A 17,657-nucleotide genomic window follows, 5' to 3' on the forward strand; every position below is an offset into this window, starting at 1 on the left:
CACTCAGTATTAAAGCAGGTAGGGTAAGGGGTATGTTCATGCTGGTGTCTTGGCCATGAGTGAGGAGATCACACTTTAAACTCTCCCTCTAGCTCTCATCATCCAGCTGTTTTGAGGGCTGGTTTGGAGGACATTTCTAGTCTTTGGGGTAGCTCACTACTAAGCGGCGTCTGCAGCAGAGGTGACTGTGATGCACTTTGGTTTGATGTGCAGAGGACACAAGAGCAGGGGTGATGGAGGGGAAAAGCTTAAATTCTGAACTGGTTCTGGACTCTCCTGGGTCAGAACCAAGGTTGAGCTCACAGCAGAGCTGCAGTTAGAGATGACCTGGAGGCCATCTGTCAGGGCTGGGCTGCATAGGAGCCTTCCTGCACCTCCTCTGTGCCTTGCATGAATTCCCACTGTGCTTGAAGTGCCCCTTTGCCTGCTGCTGCTCTGCCCATCAAGTGCTTCTGACAGGTTCAGGCTGCTGGGTCAGGGAACAGAACATGTACCTCTTTCACAGAGACTCATGGTATTATCCAAGATACAGTGGCTCCTGGTTGTTGACATCAGTCCACCTAAATGAACAGAAGACGTACTGAAGCACAGGACACAAACAGCCAGCACACAAGGGAAGATCCACACACAATTGTGTCGCTTTATTGTGTTTGCCTGGCCTGTGGCTCGGTGTGGCTGTGGTTTGGAAACATCCCAGTGCAGAAAGCCTGGGGAAGCAGAGCATGCAGTGACCAGCTCGCAAGCTCTCTGCTTTGGCTACAGTTAATAATAGTTACACTGTGCTTGTAAAGGTGCACTTTGATGCAAAGTGGCATTCAAGTATGTATGTGCTGGCAGCCCAGAAATGGAAGACAGATGGATAGATGCAAAAATGGAAGCGCCTTTCTCTCTAGGCAACACCAGCTCTATTAAGGGGATGCTCTTCTGAGAGGACCCACCCGCAGGAACAGGCTTGGTTCAGGGAAGCTTTAGGTGTCTGTTCAGGATGGTGGCTCACAGCCTTCAGTGATATCAAGAGGCACTAGTGGGAGTATGGATGAAGTGCTGTCTTGTCAGTGAGCATATGGAGTGGAGGCAGACATGTACTTTTTGCAGACACTGCTAGTAGGCAGAAAGAGCAGAGATTCAGTGGGGCTTACAACAGCTCTGTGTGAGCAGTAGTGCCTGCCTGCCAGGAGATGACCAGGGTGCTTGTTGCATGAAGCATGCAGAGGCCAGGAAGGGGTAGATGAGTTTGAGTTTGTCCCTGGACACCCTCCCCAGTTTGCTTCTAACCCATTTCCCTAAGGCCTTGGCATCTCCCCCCCCAGTAATTACTGTTGCTTGCTCTGTCTGAGGGAGCTAAACAGAGCACCAGGGTTGGACACTGGAGAGATTTCAGTTCCCAACACTTGATAAATGGATGCTGGGAACAGCAGAAAAGGATCCAATCCTAATTGCTTTACATTTTCACTAAAAATTAACCTAACAGCACTTGGCAGCCAAGCTGGAGCTCCTCTGTGGCCAGCAATGACATCTATGGTTTATAAATGGGAGAAGCTAAGGTTCTCATGAAGCAGTTGGTGATGCTTCAGATGGAACAAGGCTCTGGCATGTTCTTACACACAAGGACTATGCTTTTCTTTCTTCCCTTTTTTCTACTCTACCTTCTAAAAAATACACCCAAAGTGCCCCTTAAAGTTAAGGGATGCCCAAGTCTGGGAAGCAGGCAGGGCGCTAGTGGCTTAAAAGCAGGATCTGCAGGACCTTTGGGGATCTCATAGCTGACAGAACATCCGTGCAAGCGGCCAGGCTGTCTCTCCTGTTCACAATCCCATTCACATTCTTTGCACAGTCCCCTCGAGGAAGGGCAGATGGTGACCCCTGGCATCTCACACGCGCGTTAATGCGCAGAAAGGCTGTGTGCTCTACAGCCTGGAAGCAGCACCATGCAGAAACCAGAGGCCATGGGATGCCCTGAGGGAAGTCAGCTCCAGCATGCAGGCCCCAGTTCTGCATGGCTATGGCTCCACCGTCACGCTGCTGTTGGTCACACGGACGCCGTACCATCCCTTCCAGAACAGCGTGTCCTGGCCACCGTGTTCAAAGCGGACAAAGCGGACCCCAGGCCCGTAGTTGGAAAAGGTGTGGGAGATCTTTGGGATGAGACACAAAATGGTTATTGGTAACTGTCAAACCACCATTGAACCTACCCTTTAGTGCACAGAGCCTTCACCCCACCTGCCTGAGTCACACCTACCAGGCTGGGTAGCAGTGAGGACATTTCCAGGGGGAGTTACTAGAAGGAGCTTTGATCCCATTGCTGTCAGAGGCCATTGAACCTCTCCCAGTTTCAGGCATCTCCTTCATCTCACACCTGCAGTGGTGGCTCAGCAAGCTCCCAAGTTTTATGTAAGGTAGCCTCCCAGTATAATCCCTGTATTCAAACCTAGAGCCATGGCTGCGCAGAGCACAACAGCTGCCCTTGCCTCTAGAATTCTCCTGCTTCTCTCTGCTTTCAAACATTCCCAGTTCCTGCAGGTTGGGTGTTACCTGCTGAGCCCAGAATGTAACTCACCTCAGTCCAGTTGGCATCATTGTCCTGTGGGATGGCAATGGTCTCACTTTTGTACTCAGCCAGAACATCCTCGTTCTCTGACAGCAGCTTCACACAGAGCTCATAGAGGCAGCCGGCGTCACTGCGCCCTGCATACCTGTAAAGGAGACCTGCACTGCAAAAGGGCCAGAGCATGCAACCACATCTTGCTGAATGCAGGCTCCATCTCCCCAAGGTACTGGAGCCGTGGTTTGAGGTGGAACTCTGCAATGGTTCCTACCCCACCCTACCACCTCCCCTCATTCACAACAAGAACCTGGTCTTTAGAGGGCACAGATGCCAATTTGAAGCTTGTGGTGCTGTAAGCCAAGACCCAGCTCTGTCCCACATCTAGGGGATCCTGGGAGCTGAGGTGTTATGGTCCAGGGCAAGTATATGCCCTTCCTTCTCTTTCCTGCCTCTCTCTCTGACTTCTGAGGCATCCCTGCTACTTACCAGTCTCTTACCACAATTTTAGGCTGGGTTGTGTCCATCAGCTCGTCCCAGTAGCCCTCAGCCCTTAGGTCAATGACCTGAGCCTTTCGGCACCACCTGAAACACAAGATGTTAATGGGTATCACAGTCTCTCCTGGCACTGGGGCAACCAAAAATGTCCCCTTCCCTGAATAAGAGAAGAAAGCAGCCTTACTCATAAGATGTAACAAAGTACTTATGGACTTCTTCACTAGGGAATTCTTTTCCAAAGTCTCCGGGTAGCTCTTCAGTTTTCCAGCCATCACCTCCATTCTCTACCTCTCCCCAGTGCTGCAAGTCTTCTGCAAATGGCAAAAAAAGAGACTTGGATGAGTCTTAGTTTCTGTGGGCCTGGGGAACCTGACCACCTCTCCTGGGATCCTTTTCTGGCTTGTGAAAGGAATGCTGTGGAACAGGTTACCCAGAGCAGCTGTGGCTGCCCCATCCCTGGCAGTGTTCAAAGCCAGGTTGGACACAGCGGCTTGGAGCAAGCTGCTCTAGTGGAAGGATGAGCTTTAAGGTCCTTTCCAACCCAAAACAGTCTATGATTGTATGAGTTTGTATGTAGACTAGAGAGATGTTTGTCAAGTAGGGGTCAGGCAAATACCTTTAGCGTGGCTGAACTGAGTATTAACAGACTTTAACTTTCCCCACCAACGTGACCATGTGCAATGGCTATGTGGGTATATTTAAGTACTTCAAGTATTTAAGTACTTCAGAGAGATTATTTAGGTGTTCTGAACTGTGTTTCAGTACTTCCAGTTTTATAACACAAGCACAGCCTGGGGAGGGATGCTGACTGCTGGATTTATCAGCTTTCTAAATCGCTAAGTGGTATTTCTAGAAGCAGGATTAACCACTGGACTCCTCTGGTCTCAGCCAGAGGGACCCTGGGTGCTGGAAAAGCTTCCAGAAAGCTAATCTGTAAACAGAATGGAGCAGCTGTGTTGATATTGCTTTGGTCTGTGATGTGTGAAATGTGTTTATTGCTGCTTTTGTTGAGGCCTGGTTACTGCTGCTTATTGCTGAGCATCATGTAGATCTGGCAAGCAAAGTTCATAGATTATCATCATAATGGCAGCCACGGGGTGTGCACGGCTCCGACAGGCTGCAGGAAGGAGAATACAGATAAGGTTTGCCTGAGCTGCTTCAAGGAAGGAAGCCCAAAGTGCCTGGTGAGCTATGGGCAGACCAGCTCCTGAGCAGGGAAGGGCTTCATCTTTTCTGTCCTGGTCTAGCAAGAAGCGATCTAGAAATGCAGATGTCCCTCTCAGTACTGCACTGGACAGGGGCTCTGTCCCCTCCCGGTACTGGACTAGACAGGGGCTCTGTCTCCCCTGTTACTGCACTGGACAGTAGAGCCCTTTGCAAAGGCTGATTATCAAGGGTCTTCATGCCCATTAAATGACTTGGCTGCATTAAGTGATTTGACTCTTGGGCAAGAAGAAAATCCTACAACGTGGTAGCAACTAAGGTCTTTTTTCCAAAGACTGGAGCTGCCCAGTTCCAGTGGCCGGTCACCTCTATGAAATCCTGGGGCTTGTTATGCCCATCTCTCACCTTCACCACATGGGTTCTTGACAAGATTCTTCCTTTTCTTACTCAGGAAGTAGAAGTTTTGCCAGTTCTCTGCATTCTCCTGTGACTCTGCTCCAGTGAGGCCTTCCTGCTGACACTTCAGGATCCAAAGGGCAGCTCCATCAACCAGGTTCTTCCACTGACAGCAGACCAGGCGGCAGGCCAGCACCAGATCCACCGCAGGTATGGAAGCCAGGATCCTGATCAGGACTGCTTCAGGGAGGGACTCCATCCTTGGGCCAGGCTGGATGAAGCCTTCTGAGAAAGGAGGGGGAAAGGAGCAGTGACACAGACTTCAGACAGGAGGTCCCACACACACAGTGATGTCAAATGCTGATGCAGTAGGAAAAAAGGGAAAATCAGCATGTTATCTGAAAGCATGATTTTGGGGCATAGATTGCTTCCAAACCTTAAGGCCTCCCGATGCCTATTAAGTTAATGCCCTGAAGCACTTGAGTAGATTAACATTTTCTGTTTTAAGTGAAAGCCATTGGTTAAATCCATCCACAAAATGCAAGTAGCTGACAGCTGCAGTTTGGATGGTTCCCAGACTGGAATCTGTCCTTCCAGAAGTCTCTGCTGCTGCAAAACCCAGCTTTAGCAATGACTTCCTCTGCAGAGGGAGGCATCTGGGTGGGTTTTCTGCCTTTAAGAATATCACCAATGATGAATGCTGCAGAGCAGCCCCTAAATATCAGCTGTGAGAATCCTGCCAACCCCATTTGCAATGTTTCATTCTATATCTGAAAGGCTTTTTTCCCCCCTCAAAGGGCTGGCACTTAATCTCCTTCATCATGAGCCTGTATAAAGCATGGATCAGAGCACAACAGAAAATTACTCAGTTGATATTCTCTAATATTCATTTTTTCTATGGCCTTATAACCTTGAGCAATTCAGTCACAAGTGTGTGCTTTAACTGGACACATTGATTCTGCACTCTTGACTCCCAGGCACTCTCTGCTGCCCTGAGCTCCTGGGGTGGGTGCTGCAGGAGTAAGGACAGATGAGTGTGCAGCTTGAGTGCCCTGTGACACTGCTTTTAGCTCAGCTGAGCCCCGATGCTGGGAAGCTGCCCACACTGCAGCAAACTGCACAGATGCAGCCAAACTCCTTACCAAGCCTAGGAGAGCGTTAGGGACAAAGCAGGTGAAATATGATACATGATGAAAGAGTGCCAGATGGGGCCAGGAAGGGAAGAAGGAGGAGTCACCACTGTAACAGCATCCTAAATCTAGGTGTTCTGGATGCCAGGCTGTCATGTGTCCTCTATCTGCACTGCAGACAGCAGGAGGAAACTGTCATTTAATATCCCCTGGCTGCATTGGGGATTTCCCATTTCCCTTCCCCTTTCCAACCCTCAACCACAGCCCTGAAGACTATGACTTGTAAAGCAGAGAGGGACGGCGCTGCTTTCAGTGCACAGGCCTGGTGCTGGAGCACGGCTGGAAGCAAGGATTCCCAGCGCTCCGGGAACGGGTGACAGTCCCTTTCCCACCCCGATTCACGGGGTCTTAAACCCGGCTCGCTTCCATCCATCCCCTGCTCTGGTTCCTCACTGCCCCCCCCGCGGGGTCACCGAGCACCCTTACCTGCAGCGCTGCTCAGCGGCGGCCGCGGCTCGGCTCGGGGCCGGCCCCCGCTGCCCTGATAAAGGACCGCGGCCCCGCGGGCACCGCCTCCTTCCCGGCCTCCCGCCCCGCGCTCCGCCCCTGCGGAAGGGCCGCGGCCGCTTCACATCCACGTCCGGGGGCGCAGGTAGGGCCGGGCCGGGGGGGGTACGGGCGGTGCTGTGGTGATGCCCCGCGGCACGGCAGCGGTCCCCTGTGGCAGCCGTGCCGGTCAGTGGCAAACGCTCTGCTTCTCTGCCCAGGCTCTGCGCTGTCGGTGCCCGGTGTGCGATGACAACCATCTGCGACCTGCCCGAAGACGTCCTGGTGGAGCTGCTGTCGCTGCTGCCCGCCCGGGAGCTGGTGCGCACCTGCAGGGTGGTGTGCGCGCAGTGGCGGTACGTGGTGGATCTGACCACCCTGTGGAAGCGCAAGTGCCAGCGGGAGGGGTTTTACCTGCAGAACTTGGACGGGAGCGTCTCGGACTGGAAGGTCTTCTACATGCTCTGCCACCTGAAGAGAAACTTAATCAAAAACCCCTGCGCCGAAGGTTTGTTTCATTATTTATAGTCCAGAGGACTCAGAGTTTCCTAACAGTCAGAATGAGTCAGTGTCCTGCATCGCTCAAGCGCTGCTGGTGGTGTGGGGCTGTCCAGCTACTGATAGATCTCTGCTGGGGCAGATCTGCAGTGAAACTACTGTGGGGAGATAAACTATCAGTAAATCCCTGTCTTTGGTTGCCAGCAGAAAAATCTCCATCTCTGGAGTCACGAAGGCCCCAGTGCTGCAGGCTGGCTGTTAATTTGCACAGCAAGTACAAGATGGCAGTGAAACCATCAGGTGTCGGGATTAAACGTTGAGCAGCTGGGGAGTTTCTGTTGTCAAAGACTTGACTAACGTGACTGCAGTAATTCTGCTTTATTGCTGTGTTTCTGATGTGGTCAGGAAGTTGCTCCCTCTTGGCCTGGCTGCTGACAGCCACATTGAAAGTGATGGCAACATAAAGACAGGAGTCGCTTTCAGCTGTAGGAATAATAGAGTATATCTGAAAACTCATCAAAGTAGGCTCCTGGCATTCTTCTGTAGCTGATTCTTTATCAAAAGCTGGAAATTGCACCGAGGTCCTAACACTCATCTTTGATATTGATGTTTTTAGAGAAATTTCAGCACTGGAAACTTGATAATAACGAGGGAGATAAATGGAAGATTGAGAATATGCCTGGACCTCATGGAAGAGAAATCGCAGACCCCAAAGTACAGAAATACTTCGTCACTTCATATGGGTAAGAACTCCAGTGACCTGGGGTTGGAGACCTGGTTCCTGCCATGTGTCTGCAAAGGCACTACAGTTGGAAGGCTTGAGGCAGGTCACTGAACAGAAGGGTCTGGGGGGAAAGCTGTCAGGGAAAGTGCAGATGTTGAGAGGGAAGAGATGTGTTTTGTGACACTGAATGTTTGTGTTGCTGTTGCAGGCCGTGCTTCAAGTCTCAACTCATCACCCTGCAGAAAGAAGGCTACTGGAACCAGCTGATGGATGAGAAACGGCCTGAAATTGTAGTCAAGGACTGGTAAGCGTATGCACTGAAAACTGGCATTGGCCTAGAGACAAGCCAGGTCTCTGGAGCTTCTTATGCTATAAAATTAGCTCTTTGTCCTTTGGGAGTTGTAGCTTGAGTAAAACAGAAGCTAAATCCTAAGTTTATTCAATAGGCTGTAAGGAGGGGGCAATCCTGTGGAGAGCAGGATAGCTGGAAGTATTAGAACTTCTTCATAGCTGCATGGGTGACATTCCTTTTGTACATAGCTACATGGGTGACATTCCCCATCTGTAGATGGGGACCCCCTTTGGAGACTGTTCTTGACCACTGAAGGAAAGTGAACGCTGTGTATTCAACCCTGCTCCCCGATTACTCCCTGCCTCTCTAGGTATGCTGCCAGATTTGACTGTGGGTGTCGCTATGAGCTTATAGTGAGGCTGCTTTCTGAAGACTACATTGTCCTTGCGGAGTTCCGCCCCGAGCCGGTGGTTATAGAGCAGTGGAATGATGCCGCGTGGAGAGAGGTGAGCACAGCCCAGTGGCTTTACCCCAGTATTGTGACACTTGAATCTTGAAGCCTGTCTTAGCCAGAAGTCCCATGTGGACCTTCCTTCTGTGCTCTTCAGCCTCCTCTGTTCAGTGCAAAAGGTGAGCTGTTGCTGTTACCAATGCTGAAGAAGCAGCAGTACTATGAAAGAGCTTGGGTTGGTTTGTAGGTGGCCAGGGTTTCCTAAAGAGTAACCCTGGGCTCCTCTGTTATTTTAGCTCAGTCTCTAATTGTTTCTGGCTTTCAGTTGAAGTTTTTTGTCTAACTAAGTTGCAAGAGCACAGCACTTGTTTCTATTAGATCACAAAGCTTTGTTTTAAAACTACTACACGGATGCCATTTGAAGTATTGCCCATGTTCCTTTCCTTAAACTGCTAAACGTGTTTTAACTGTTTTTTTTTGGCTCTAGATGCCCCATTAGGTTCTTGCATAGCAATCTAAGACTCAAGCTTCATGTTACCTATGACTTAGGGTAGAGGCTGAATAAGAGGCTTTTTTTCCTGTCCCTCAAAAAAGGGAATGATGCTCTTTCAATGGGAAATAACTTTAGAATGAGCTTTTTCTGAGACCAAGACTGACTATAGTGGTCCGAGCTTCTCGCTCAGTGTTGGTTTAGTTAGACAAATTAAGGATGATTTTCCTCTTTCTCTCCAGATGTCTCACACCTTCCAGAATTACCCACCTGGGGTTCGTTACATCTGGTTCCAGCACGGAGGCCAAGACACCCAGTTCTGGGCAGGGTGGTACGGGATCCGAGTGACCAACTCCAGCATCACCATTGGGCCCCTGACAATGTTATGAAGGCACAATTTGTGTTTGCTTTTACCTCAGGACTGTAACCAGGTGGTCTCAGGTGCACTTATTTGTCTGTACTCTCTGGGTGAGTGTCCTGGCTTTGTCTTGCACAGCTGATCTCAAACCCAGGCAGGTAGTTCTCCTTACAGCAGAACTTCTGCAGGCCTGGCCCTCTCAAAGGACTTCTGTCCTCATCTTCCTCCTCCTGCACTGTGGATGTTACTGCAATTACCAGTACCCTTCCAAAGGAGGAAGACCAGGACAATGAAACGACATCTGTTTGTCTAGTTAGTATGTCCTTGTGCTGCAGCCAAACCCTAAGTCTTAAACAGAAACCCTTTCTTGTTTGTTTATGGAACTTATAAAAGAGAAGGCTAAAACGTTTCATGCAGGTTACCAATGCTGTCCTCAAGGGCTCTGCTACAGGGATAACTGGGTTTGTATGTTATTTTCCTGTTTTAGTTTTATTGTGTATAAAAACCATGTCTTTCACATCAGACCTTTCATAGCATATGGAAACCGTCAACCCTTTTTCATAAATGCTGTGTCACTGCTACTTAATTTCCTTACTGTTTCTTTAAGTGTAGATCAGAATGGAACATGCCTTCCCTGCCCCAAACCAGCCCCATGTTATTTGAATAAACCACCAGAGAAAGAGGAGATAAGAAATCTCCTAAGGTGGCTCCCTTACAACAGAAGTGCCTTTTGATTGTGTTCCATCCTCCCTTTGTACTACCAAAGCACTTGGTTTGTACTGAACACTCTGACCCTATATAAAGTGTTAAAGCAGCACAAGACCTTGCTCTAGAGTACTCTTGCACTTTTTACTTGGAGGGAGCAGGGAGGCTCTGTACTGTTTGTGTTATCAAATTGTCTCACCAGCAAGCTCATCTTAAATACTATGAACCAAGTCTTCTATCCCTGTATGCGCAGAGCCAATGCTAAGGCCTTCTTCCCTCTCCTTTGACAGGTGTAGGATTAACAGTGCTCCCCTTGTCCTCTCTTTAGGATATCTGGCAGGTGTCCTTGCTGGACAGATACATTCCACCTTGCTAATGCTGCTTGTGGCTGAAAGCTTTCCCATAGAAAGGGATAAGACCAAGGCTGTGTAACCCCTGCATGGGAACTGACAGATTCCACACACATTCCAGAAGACACGGAAAAGCTCCACATAAAATACAAAGCTCCATACAAAAGAATACTTGCTCACAGGGGGAGCTGGTTTGGACAGAACTCAGGTAAAACCTAGTATTTATTGAAGACTACTTGGGGCAGTCACAGTGGACAGACGCTACATAAGGCCTCACTCACCCTTGACATGAGTCCGTTGCTGTAGTGGATCGCTGTATATCGCTATCGATGTGCAATGGAGATGTCCTATTGAGGTGAGAACTGGAGCTGTACAAAGCACTGACTGCACACTGCAGTCACCTATGTCCTGCCCCCAGGGATTCACTGGAACGAAACCTATACTCACACATGAGTGTACATGGGAACAGGCTCTGGCTCCACATTCCAAGTCAGTTCTATATACAGTGGTAAGAGCACTTGAAATAGAGAGGCAGCAGCTGCTCTACATTCACCCAGAAGGCCAGCTGAAGAGACAGTTAGCAAGGTATGGTTTGTGAGATATCTTCATCCACTGGAAGATCAGATGAGGCTTGAAGGCAAGACTGGAAATCAAGTGCCTTTGTGGGCTCGCTCTTCGACATAGAGCTGCATCTGGAGGACAGAAACAAGCACCATGTCATTTGATATGCAGGTAGGTGAATGGGGAAAGAGCAACAGGTTAAATAGGAAGAGTTTGTTCCTTTCCCCATAACAAGGTTTATTTTATCATGAGGAGTCTTATTTAGTCTGTTTTATTATGGCACAGGCATCTGCCAGACTAAACTGCTCAGCAGTGTTCAAACTTACTCTTTAGAAAGCTGCAGAGCTGGCATCAGAGTAGACAAAGCTTGGACCCACATGCTGTTACAGCCACCTCCTGGGCCAGAACACTCTGCTCACCTTTAGTATGTCAGATGTCATGGTTTTCAGGGGAATAAGCCGGGGGTCATGCATGTGCACATCCTGTTCATCAGCCAGGATCCAGGGGAAATCCTAGGGGCAGGAACACAAAGTGCTTTATTTGCAGGGGCTGGATGGAGTTCACGTGAGGGCTCTTTCTCAGCACTAGATCAGCACTGAGTGAATGAGAGATCTGGTGGCTGAGCAAAGAAACAGGTAACTCAAACCTTTCAAATCAGCAAAACTTAACACTTGCACACTTGGCCCCGAGACTGCAGTGGTACATCTCCCCCATGTCCTCTGGGCTGTTCCACAACCTCAGGAATTCCCATCAGGCCTTGGCCTTTGTGTACTGAGTTGAGTGGTGAAGAGTCCCTTGCCCATACCAGGAACTCCTGCATGGTGAAGGAGGGAAGCAAGAGCAGGGGTAATCAGTCATCCCCTGATGCCCAGGTGGCACAGGACCATTGTTACTGGAGTTCTGAACCATTTCTATACTGAGTCAGGTTGTGGCCAGAATGGGAATCACTGATGACTACAGCCCAGCATCTAGTGACCCCCTAAACAGTGGTGCCAAGTGAGGCTCTTTGAGCTCTCCTGAACTGCAGGGGGCTGTGCCCAGCATCTCCCTCTGAGTGGGGCACCCCCAGAACTCACAACCTCTCAGGTGTGTGGTAGCTGGAGGACCATCACTGAAGCTGATGACGGGACCTGGCTGAAATCCCCCCTGCTCCTTGAAGCTCAACCCTCCAAGACATTTGGTGTGAACATTCCACTGAGCTCGATGGGAATTTTTAACAGGTACCTTTGGATGTCTTTGTGTGTCTGTCTGTGTGTATGCATTACTGTGCAGTGTATTACCATGTAGTGCAGTAGATTCTGTTGGCTCACCTTAAAACTGCAGAGTGCTGGCAGGTGAAAGCCTGTAAAAATCACACCTGTGGTGAACTGAGAACACTCTGGACACCCTTTAGATCTCAACTGCTGACCAGGTCTGAGACTAAGACTAGACCTAGCTGCACCTAGGCTCCAGCAGTCCAGAAAGCAAGGGGGGGTCTGTTCTCAACCTCAGTACTCAATGGGAGAGCTCCCCTCACCCTTTGTGCCTTCAGTCCCTGCATCAATCATTTTTTAGCTTTATTTTCACCTCTATTTTCCTTTTGTATGCTCCATCATGTAGTGAGCAATGGAGTCAGTGTTGCCATTGAATTCTGTTAAGTTGCACATTTATAAATTCATATTAAAACTACTCTTGCTACCTCTGGTCATTCTTTAAGCGACCCTAAATCATTCATTTTGTGCCAGACTCAGCATTATTCCCTTCAGTTACAGATCAGACTCTAATGTTAACTTACTCTAAAGGTGATCTCTTGCTTCTGTAAAAGAGACACACTCTTAGCTGCCCTGAGCCAGCATGTTCTAGTCACTGCACCAGCATTTCACTGCAACTCTGCAACGCTCAGGGCACAGATTTCTATCCTGCCCTGCAAGTTTAAAGGCTGGACTACTATATTACCAGTTTCCATTACTGAGCAGTGCAGAGCACACTTCCATTTTGAAACCACTTCATTAGCTTCATTTATTGTGCCTTCAGACACCCAAAATAACTTGGCTTGGGAAAAGTGTTTCCCTGTACCTAAGCAAGGATTCTTAAATATATATAGATAGATATAGATAGATATATTTGCTTTAAAAAGTGAAGTGCACACACTTTCCTGCGAGATAAAATGTATTTGTGCACCCAAACCCCATTAGTTACTTGAATCTTTAGGGTTTCTTGCTGTTTGTAAAGCATCAGCCATCCACACACAGTGGATGTGGGATGAGAGCTTGCTTTGTTGTTTGATTAAATGTACAGTAGGTCAGTACTTGTAAGTGACTGAGCAGGCATTATGCAGTAAGTATTGTTCTGATCTAATCCAGGCCCTGAAGCAGCGATTGTCTGTGCTGGTGCCTGCTGTATGTGCTCAGCCTTGTAAACCATTTTGACTCATTCAAAGCCAAGCGGTGAAGAGCATCACGTGAAGCTAACGTACGTGTTCAAAACAGCCTTAACCTCCGAGATGCCAACACTCATTGCCACTCTTGGCTCTGCAGCTTGCTCACGGGCCAGGAGCTGAAGGTATCGCTCACCTTTATCACCTGGATCTTTTCCATGTTCCGGGTGGCGGCCTCCCGTGTGTGAACCAGAACTGTGAAGGTGCAACCTGCAAGAGGCAGGTGAAGATCCCAGTCAGGGGACAACCAACAGAGGATCGGACACCCCCACGGGTCTCAAGCCAGGCAAGGCCCTGCTGTGAGGCTGCAGGGAAGGTTTACCTGGGGGATTGTTGTCAAGCACAGCATCGCACACACTGATCTTCAGGATGAAGGCACGCAGTAACTGCTCCACGTGGGAGAGCAGGGACTCTGAACTGGTAAGGAGAGAGCAGCTGTTATGGGCATGCAGCCAAGTGCTGGGGCCTGGGGCTGCCTCCAGCCTCTGGATGCCCGGGGCAAGCAGCAAGGGGAACTTTACCTAATGGAAAGAAGAGGTGGCTGCGTGATCTCAAAGACGAATCTCTCCACAGGGTGGTGCTCTTTATCCAGGATTACAACTACCACTTTCTCCACGTCGTTCTGCAGGAACAAAGAGAGAAAAACCTCTTTAAAACGAGCTGTCTTCTGCCCCCGCGGTGCTTCACATGCTTCTGACAAAGTGGGAGTATGCTTATTTGTTGTGGCTCACAGCACTAGCAGTTATCAGAGCTTCAGCACTGCCGGACTGTTCTTACTGATGAGACAAAAGGCTTTTGCAAAGGCATTACTTGCTAGATGTTAGACTGATTGACAGCTTATCACTAAGGCCTAGAGATACGGTGCACCTGGCAGTTCTAGGGTAAAGACTGGACTTAATCTTAAAGGTCTTTTCCAACCTACTTGCTTCTGTGATGCTATGTGATGCACCAAATAGTACTTTTCTCTAGGTAGTGTTTTGGAACAAAGGAGGAAATGTACAGCCATCTCATTGCATCCCTCAGGAATGGACAAGGATGAGGAAGCTCAGATATGCTTAGACTGCTGGCCAAATACAGCAGGTTTGTACTATTTCTGTTCTCTAAATGTGTCTGTAGAGAGCAGAGAGCACAGGATCTGCCAGCATCCTACATCCTGAAATGTTTTGCATGGTCACACTTCTCTCCTACAAAGCCTAGAGTTCAGACCTACCTTTGCTTGCTGGCTTACAGCAGAGCATTCAAACTATCCTGCCAAATAGGCACTTAAACTTCAATGTATTCATAAGCAGCACATTAACACACAGAATGATGTAACTGGAAAGAGAGATGTGTATCCTCATGTGCAGGTATTGGACACAACAAAACACCAATGATCAGCAGCAAGGCAGGGCCTTAACTGCAAGGGAATGTGATGGATGTTTTTGTTGGTAGTAGCTTTATCAGCCAGTATATTGGATATGGTAAACTTGCAAATGAATTTTGCAGTGAAAACGCTATCTGTGGTCTCTTACTTTCTCTCAAGACCCCAGACAGTACTTTTGCCCAGGTCCCTAATATGATCTTACCTTCTCGAGCAGGGGCTTTACACAGTGCAGGGTGTCCTGGATGTACTGGTTCAGCTCTGGGTGGCAGGACATCTGCAGCAAACACAGTGAATCAGGACAATGCTAAAGGGGAAGGTTTAAGCAGAAGCGCCAACCAGTGTGTTACAAAGCACTTGAGTCCCTGAGTCAGGCTTCAAATAGCTTTCTTCACCATTAAGTTGCCAATTCCAACCAGTAATTCAAACCATCACCTTCTTTCATGGAAGGTTAGTTAGCTGAGGCAGATCACTGTAGCACAGTGGGAATATATACCCACAGTAGCATGTTGGGAATAGTATATCCCAACCATCACCACTTCCTAGGAAGCCTGGTTCCATATTGCCTTACTGCACATAGCTGGGAAGCCTTCTACTCCTGCTGCTGCCCATGATGTGCTTGTTTCACAAGTACTGCTCTATTCTCAGCTGTTCTCCCTTTTGACAGGAACCGAGTTCTCTTCAAACATGACTTTGCACATGAAAACAAGCTCTGGGAGTGACGTAGTCTGTTCTGCTGAGTGGTGCCTGATACTCGCTATTTGGCTTGTTCATCTGTGGGGCCGCCAGGAAGCACTCCTACCTGGACAGGTACGTTGTATTTTTTCCTCTTCTGAAAGATCCCAATAGGATAAACCTCTCTGACGTACAAGATAAGGTGAACAGCCACTTCCAGGAACTCTGAGAGCACGTCTGCAACAACTGCAAAACAAAAAATACTTATGTAGGGAGGGGGAAAACATACACAGCAATACTATGGACTCATGGGGACATACTCAGAGAAAGTATCTATACTGATTTCACCTGCTTCCCCTGAGCTGCAGGGAGTTTTGGGATAGAGCAACCCTCCCACAAGCTGCAGTGCCAGCAAGCAGCCTTGCAAACACACCAGATGGCAGCTTAGCACATTACCTTGCCCAAAGTTAAGGTCCTGCCGTGTGAGAGTGGTCATCCTGCCCAGAACCTGGAAGGAACCACAAAAACAACGTTTGTCCTCTGGCTCCTGTGTTATTAACAATCAGCTCCTGGAGCCATCCCCTGCCCTGGTGCTGCTGGGCTCAGTCACCACACTCAAGAACACAATCTGCCAGCTCCCAGGTCTCTGCTGTCTCCCTTTTTGATGCATTTGGCCAGGATTGGACAATTCATGATTCCTAAGACACAAAGTTTAAGCAATCACTTTGTTCTTCTAAAGCCACACAAGTGTTCTCATACCAGAACACACCCTTTGCCAACCCCTCTATCCTAATCCCAATTCCACATCATTCCTATGGGGTTATGCTAACACCACCAGCACAGAACACTGCTTGTTCAGCTTGGATCTGCACCCTCATTGACCTGACACAACACAGGTACTCCTGTGCCGTCCAGTACCAACAGCTTCAGTGTCTCTCACTCTCTGGTCCCAAGGAAACCAAACCCCACACAGCTCCATGATTCAGTTAACATGGAATTTGGCACACAGAATCATGGAATATCTCAAGTAGGTAAGGACCCATAAAGATCATGGACTTCACCTCCCTGTTCCTCACAGGAGTACCTGAAACTGCTCTTACCCTATGGCTAAGAGCATTGCCCAGACATCCCTTGACCTCTGCCAGGTTTGGTGCTGTGACCCCCTGCCCTGGGGAGCCTGACATTTGTGACAACTATAAAGGGACATTATTGTGCCACTGATTTTCAAGTCGTTTCAGCTGCAACAACCCCTGTTTTGCAGACCTACAAAGAATTACTTTAACCTTCACACCACAGGCTGCTGCTCTCCTCTGGTTTAAATCAGAATCTGACCATTACATACAGGGAATTCCTGGAATCTTGGTGATCTGCTACAATAAATAAAACTAAAGATACTCAAGCATCTCTCTAGCACCTCTGCCACAGCGACTCTCAGCTGTGCACAACTGATCTGTACCAGAATAGCATGCAGAACCCGTGGTTTTAGAGGTTTAGGTTCATTTCTTCATCCTAACATCACCCTTTCTTAAACAGACCCCAGCATCCCAGGATCCACCCTTCAGTCACGGGGACACGCATTCGCTACTCCCTCAGCTCACAGACTCGCAGTGACAGCTCGGAGCAATGCTGCAGGTACCGGCTTTCATCCAACTGGTTGAATTCACTGTCCTCAAGGTACGAGGTCAGAGAAACCCGTCCCACCTTCCCGGAGAGCTGCTCTGGGGGTAGCAGGAAGGAGGCATCAGGACAAAGCCTTCCCCTTCCTTCGTGGTGCTTTCGGAAGGCAGCGATCCCTTACACAGGGGATCTCATAGGGAAAGGGAAGCAAAGCGGGCAGGGGCACCACGCAGCGGGTAACCCACCGCCTTCCTACCCGTGCGCGCCGCACGGACCGGCTGCACAGGCCTCTCCCGGTGCCCCGCACAGCGCCCGCCCCAACGGCCGGGAGGGAGGGAGGCAGGGAGGAGGCACCGGGGCCGCGCCACCGGCGTCAGCGCCGCTCCCCTCCCGAACGGGCGCCCCGGCCCCGCTGAGCCCCCCCGCAGCCTCCCCGCCGCCGCCGCCCCGACCCCCAGCCGCTGCCGCTGCCCCTCACCGCCGGTCGCTCCCTCACGGCGGCGCTCAGCGCGGGCGGCGGCGCGCCCATGTGACGTCAAGACGGCGTGCGGCCCAGCGCCCCCTGGCGGCGGGAGGAGCGGCCGCGGTGGGTCGGGTGCCGAGGCTCCTGCAGCGCCCCCAAGCGGTTCCCGGCCGCTTCCCCCCCCGGCTCACTCCGCCGCAGCGGGACCCGGTGCGGGGAGCGGGGGGACCCCGGTCCCACAGCCCCGTGTCCCACCCCGCTATCGTAACACGGGGCAGCCCCTGCGGGCAGCGGGGACCCTGCCCCGCCCCGCGCAGGTGAGCGGGAACCTGCCCCCGGGGCCGCCCCGCCTTTGTCTCCGTCCTTTGTCCGCCCCGGTGCCTGCCTGGGGCAGGGGCTGTTCCTGCCTCCAGCCCGCCGG

General features: G+C 50.0%; 3 protein-coding genes across 6 annotated transcripts; 1 reads left to right on the forward strand and 2 right to left on the reverse strand.

Annotated features, from left to right (window-relative positions):
- Nucleotides 1-615: 615 nt before the first annotated feature.
- LOC134156706 (F-box only protein 2-like) lies at nucleotides 616-6,362 on the reverse strand. Of its 2 annotated transcripts, XM_062604995.1 has the most exons (6): nucleotides 6,217-6,362; nucleotides 4,610-4,885; nucleotides 3,225-3,351; nucleotides 3,032-3,127; nucleotides 2,558-2,693; nucleotides 616-2,135 (listed from the first exon to the last, which is right to left on the reverse strand). In XM_062604995.1, the coding sequence occupies exons 2-6, from the start codon at nucleotides 4,857-4,859 to the stop codon at nucleotides 2,001-2,003; spliced, it is 744 nt and encodes a 247-aa protein (XP_062460979.1). In that variant the 5' UTR covers nucleotides 4,860-4,885; nucleotides 6,217-6,362; the 3' UTR covers nucleotides 616-2,000. The 2 variants fall into 2 exon arrangements, with proteins under 2 accessions (XP_062460979.1, XP_062460971.1); XM_062604987.1 differs by lacking the exon at nucleotides 6,217-6,362 and having other exon boundaries at nucleotides 4,610-5,229.
- Nucleotides 6,363-6,504: 142 nt separating this feature from the next.
- LOC134156743 (F-box only protein 6-like) lies at nucleotides 6,505-10,838 on the forward strand. The gene is made up of 5 exons (XM_062605042.1): nucleotides 6,505-6,784; nucleotides 7,391-7,517; nucleotides 7,707-7,802; nucleotides 8,161-8,296; nucleotides 8,974-10,838. Exons 1-5 carry the CDS (start codon nucleotides 6,526-6,528, stop codon nucleotides 9,118-9,120), a joined length of 765 nt encoding a protein of 254 aa, XP_062461026.1. The 5' UTR covers nucleotides 6,505-6,525; the 3' UTR covers nucleotides 9,121-10,838.
- MAD2L2 (mitotic arrest deficient 2 like 2) lies at nucleotides 10,349-17,328 on the reverse strand. 3 transcript variants are annotated; one of them, XR_009962038.1, is made up of 10 exons: nucleotides 17,252-17,328; nucleotides 15,613-15,664; nucleotides 15,284-15,402; nucleotides 14,687-14,758; nucleotides 13,643-13,743; nucleotides 13,444-13,538; nucleotides 13,258-13,331; nucleotides 11,125-11,217; nucleotides 10,592-10,836; nucleotides 10,349-10,491 (listed from the first exon to the last, which is right to left on the reverse strand). XR_009962038.1 is itself a non-coding variant. In XM_062605004.1 (9 exons), exons 1-9 carry the CDS (start codon nucleotides 17,300-17,302, stop codon nucleotides 10,795-10,797), a joined length of 699 nt encoding a protein of 232 aa, XP_062460988.1. In that variant the 5' UTR covers nucleotides 17,303-17,328; the 3' UTR covers nucleotides 10,349-10,794. The 3 variants fall into 3 exon arrangements, 2 of the variants coding, with proteins under 2 accessions (XP_062460988.1, XP_062460998.1); XM_062605004.1 differs by having other exon boundaries at nucleotides 10,349-10,836; XM_062605014.1 differs by lacking the exon at nucleotides 17,252-17,328 and adding an exon at nucleotides 17,030-17,103 and having other exon boundaries at nucleotides 10,349-10,836.
- Between the last annotated feature and the right edge of the window lie 329 nt (nucleotides 17,329-17,657).

Source organism: Pezoporus occidentalis, unplaced genomic scaffold (genome assembly GCF_034315485.1).
Source record: "Pezoporus occidentalis ecotype Australia unplaced genomic scaffold, CSIRO_AGI_Poc_V1 ctg119, whole genome shotgun sequence".
Classification (NCBI taxonomy): domain Eukaryota; kingdom Metazoa; phylum Chordata; class Aves; order Psittaciformes; family Psittacidae; genus Pezoporus; species Pezoporus occidentalis.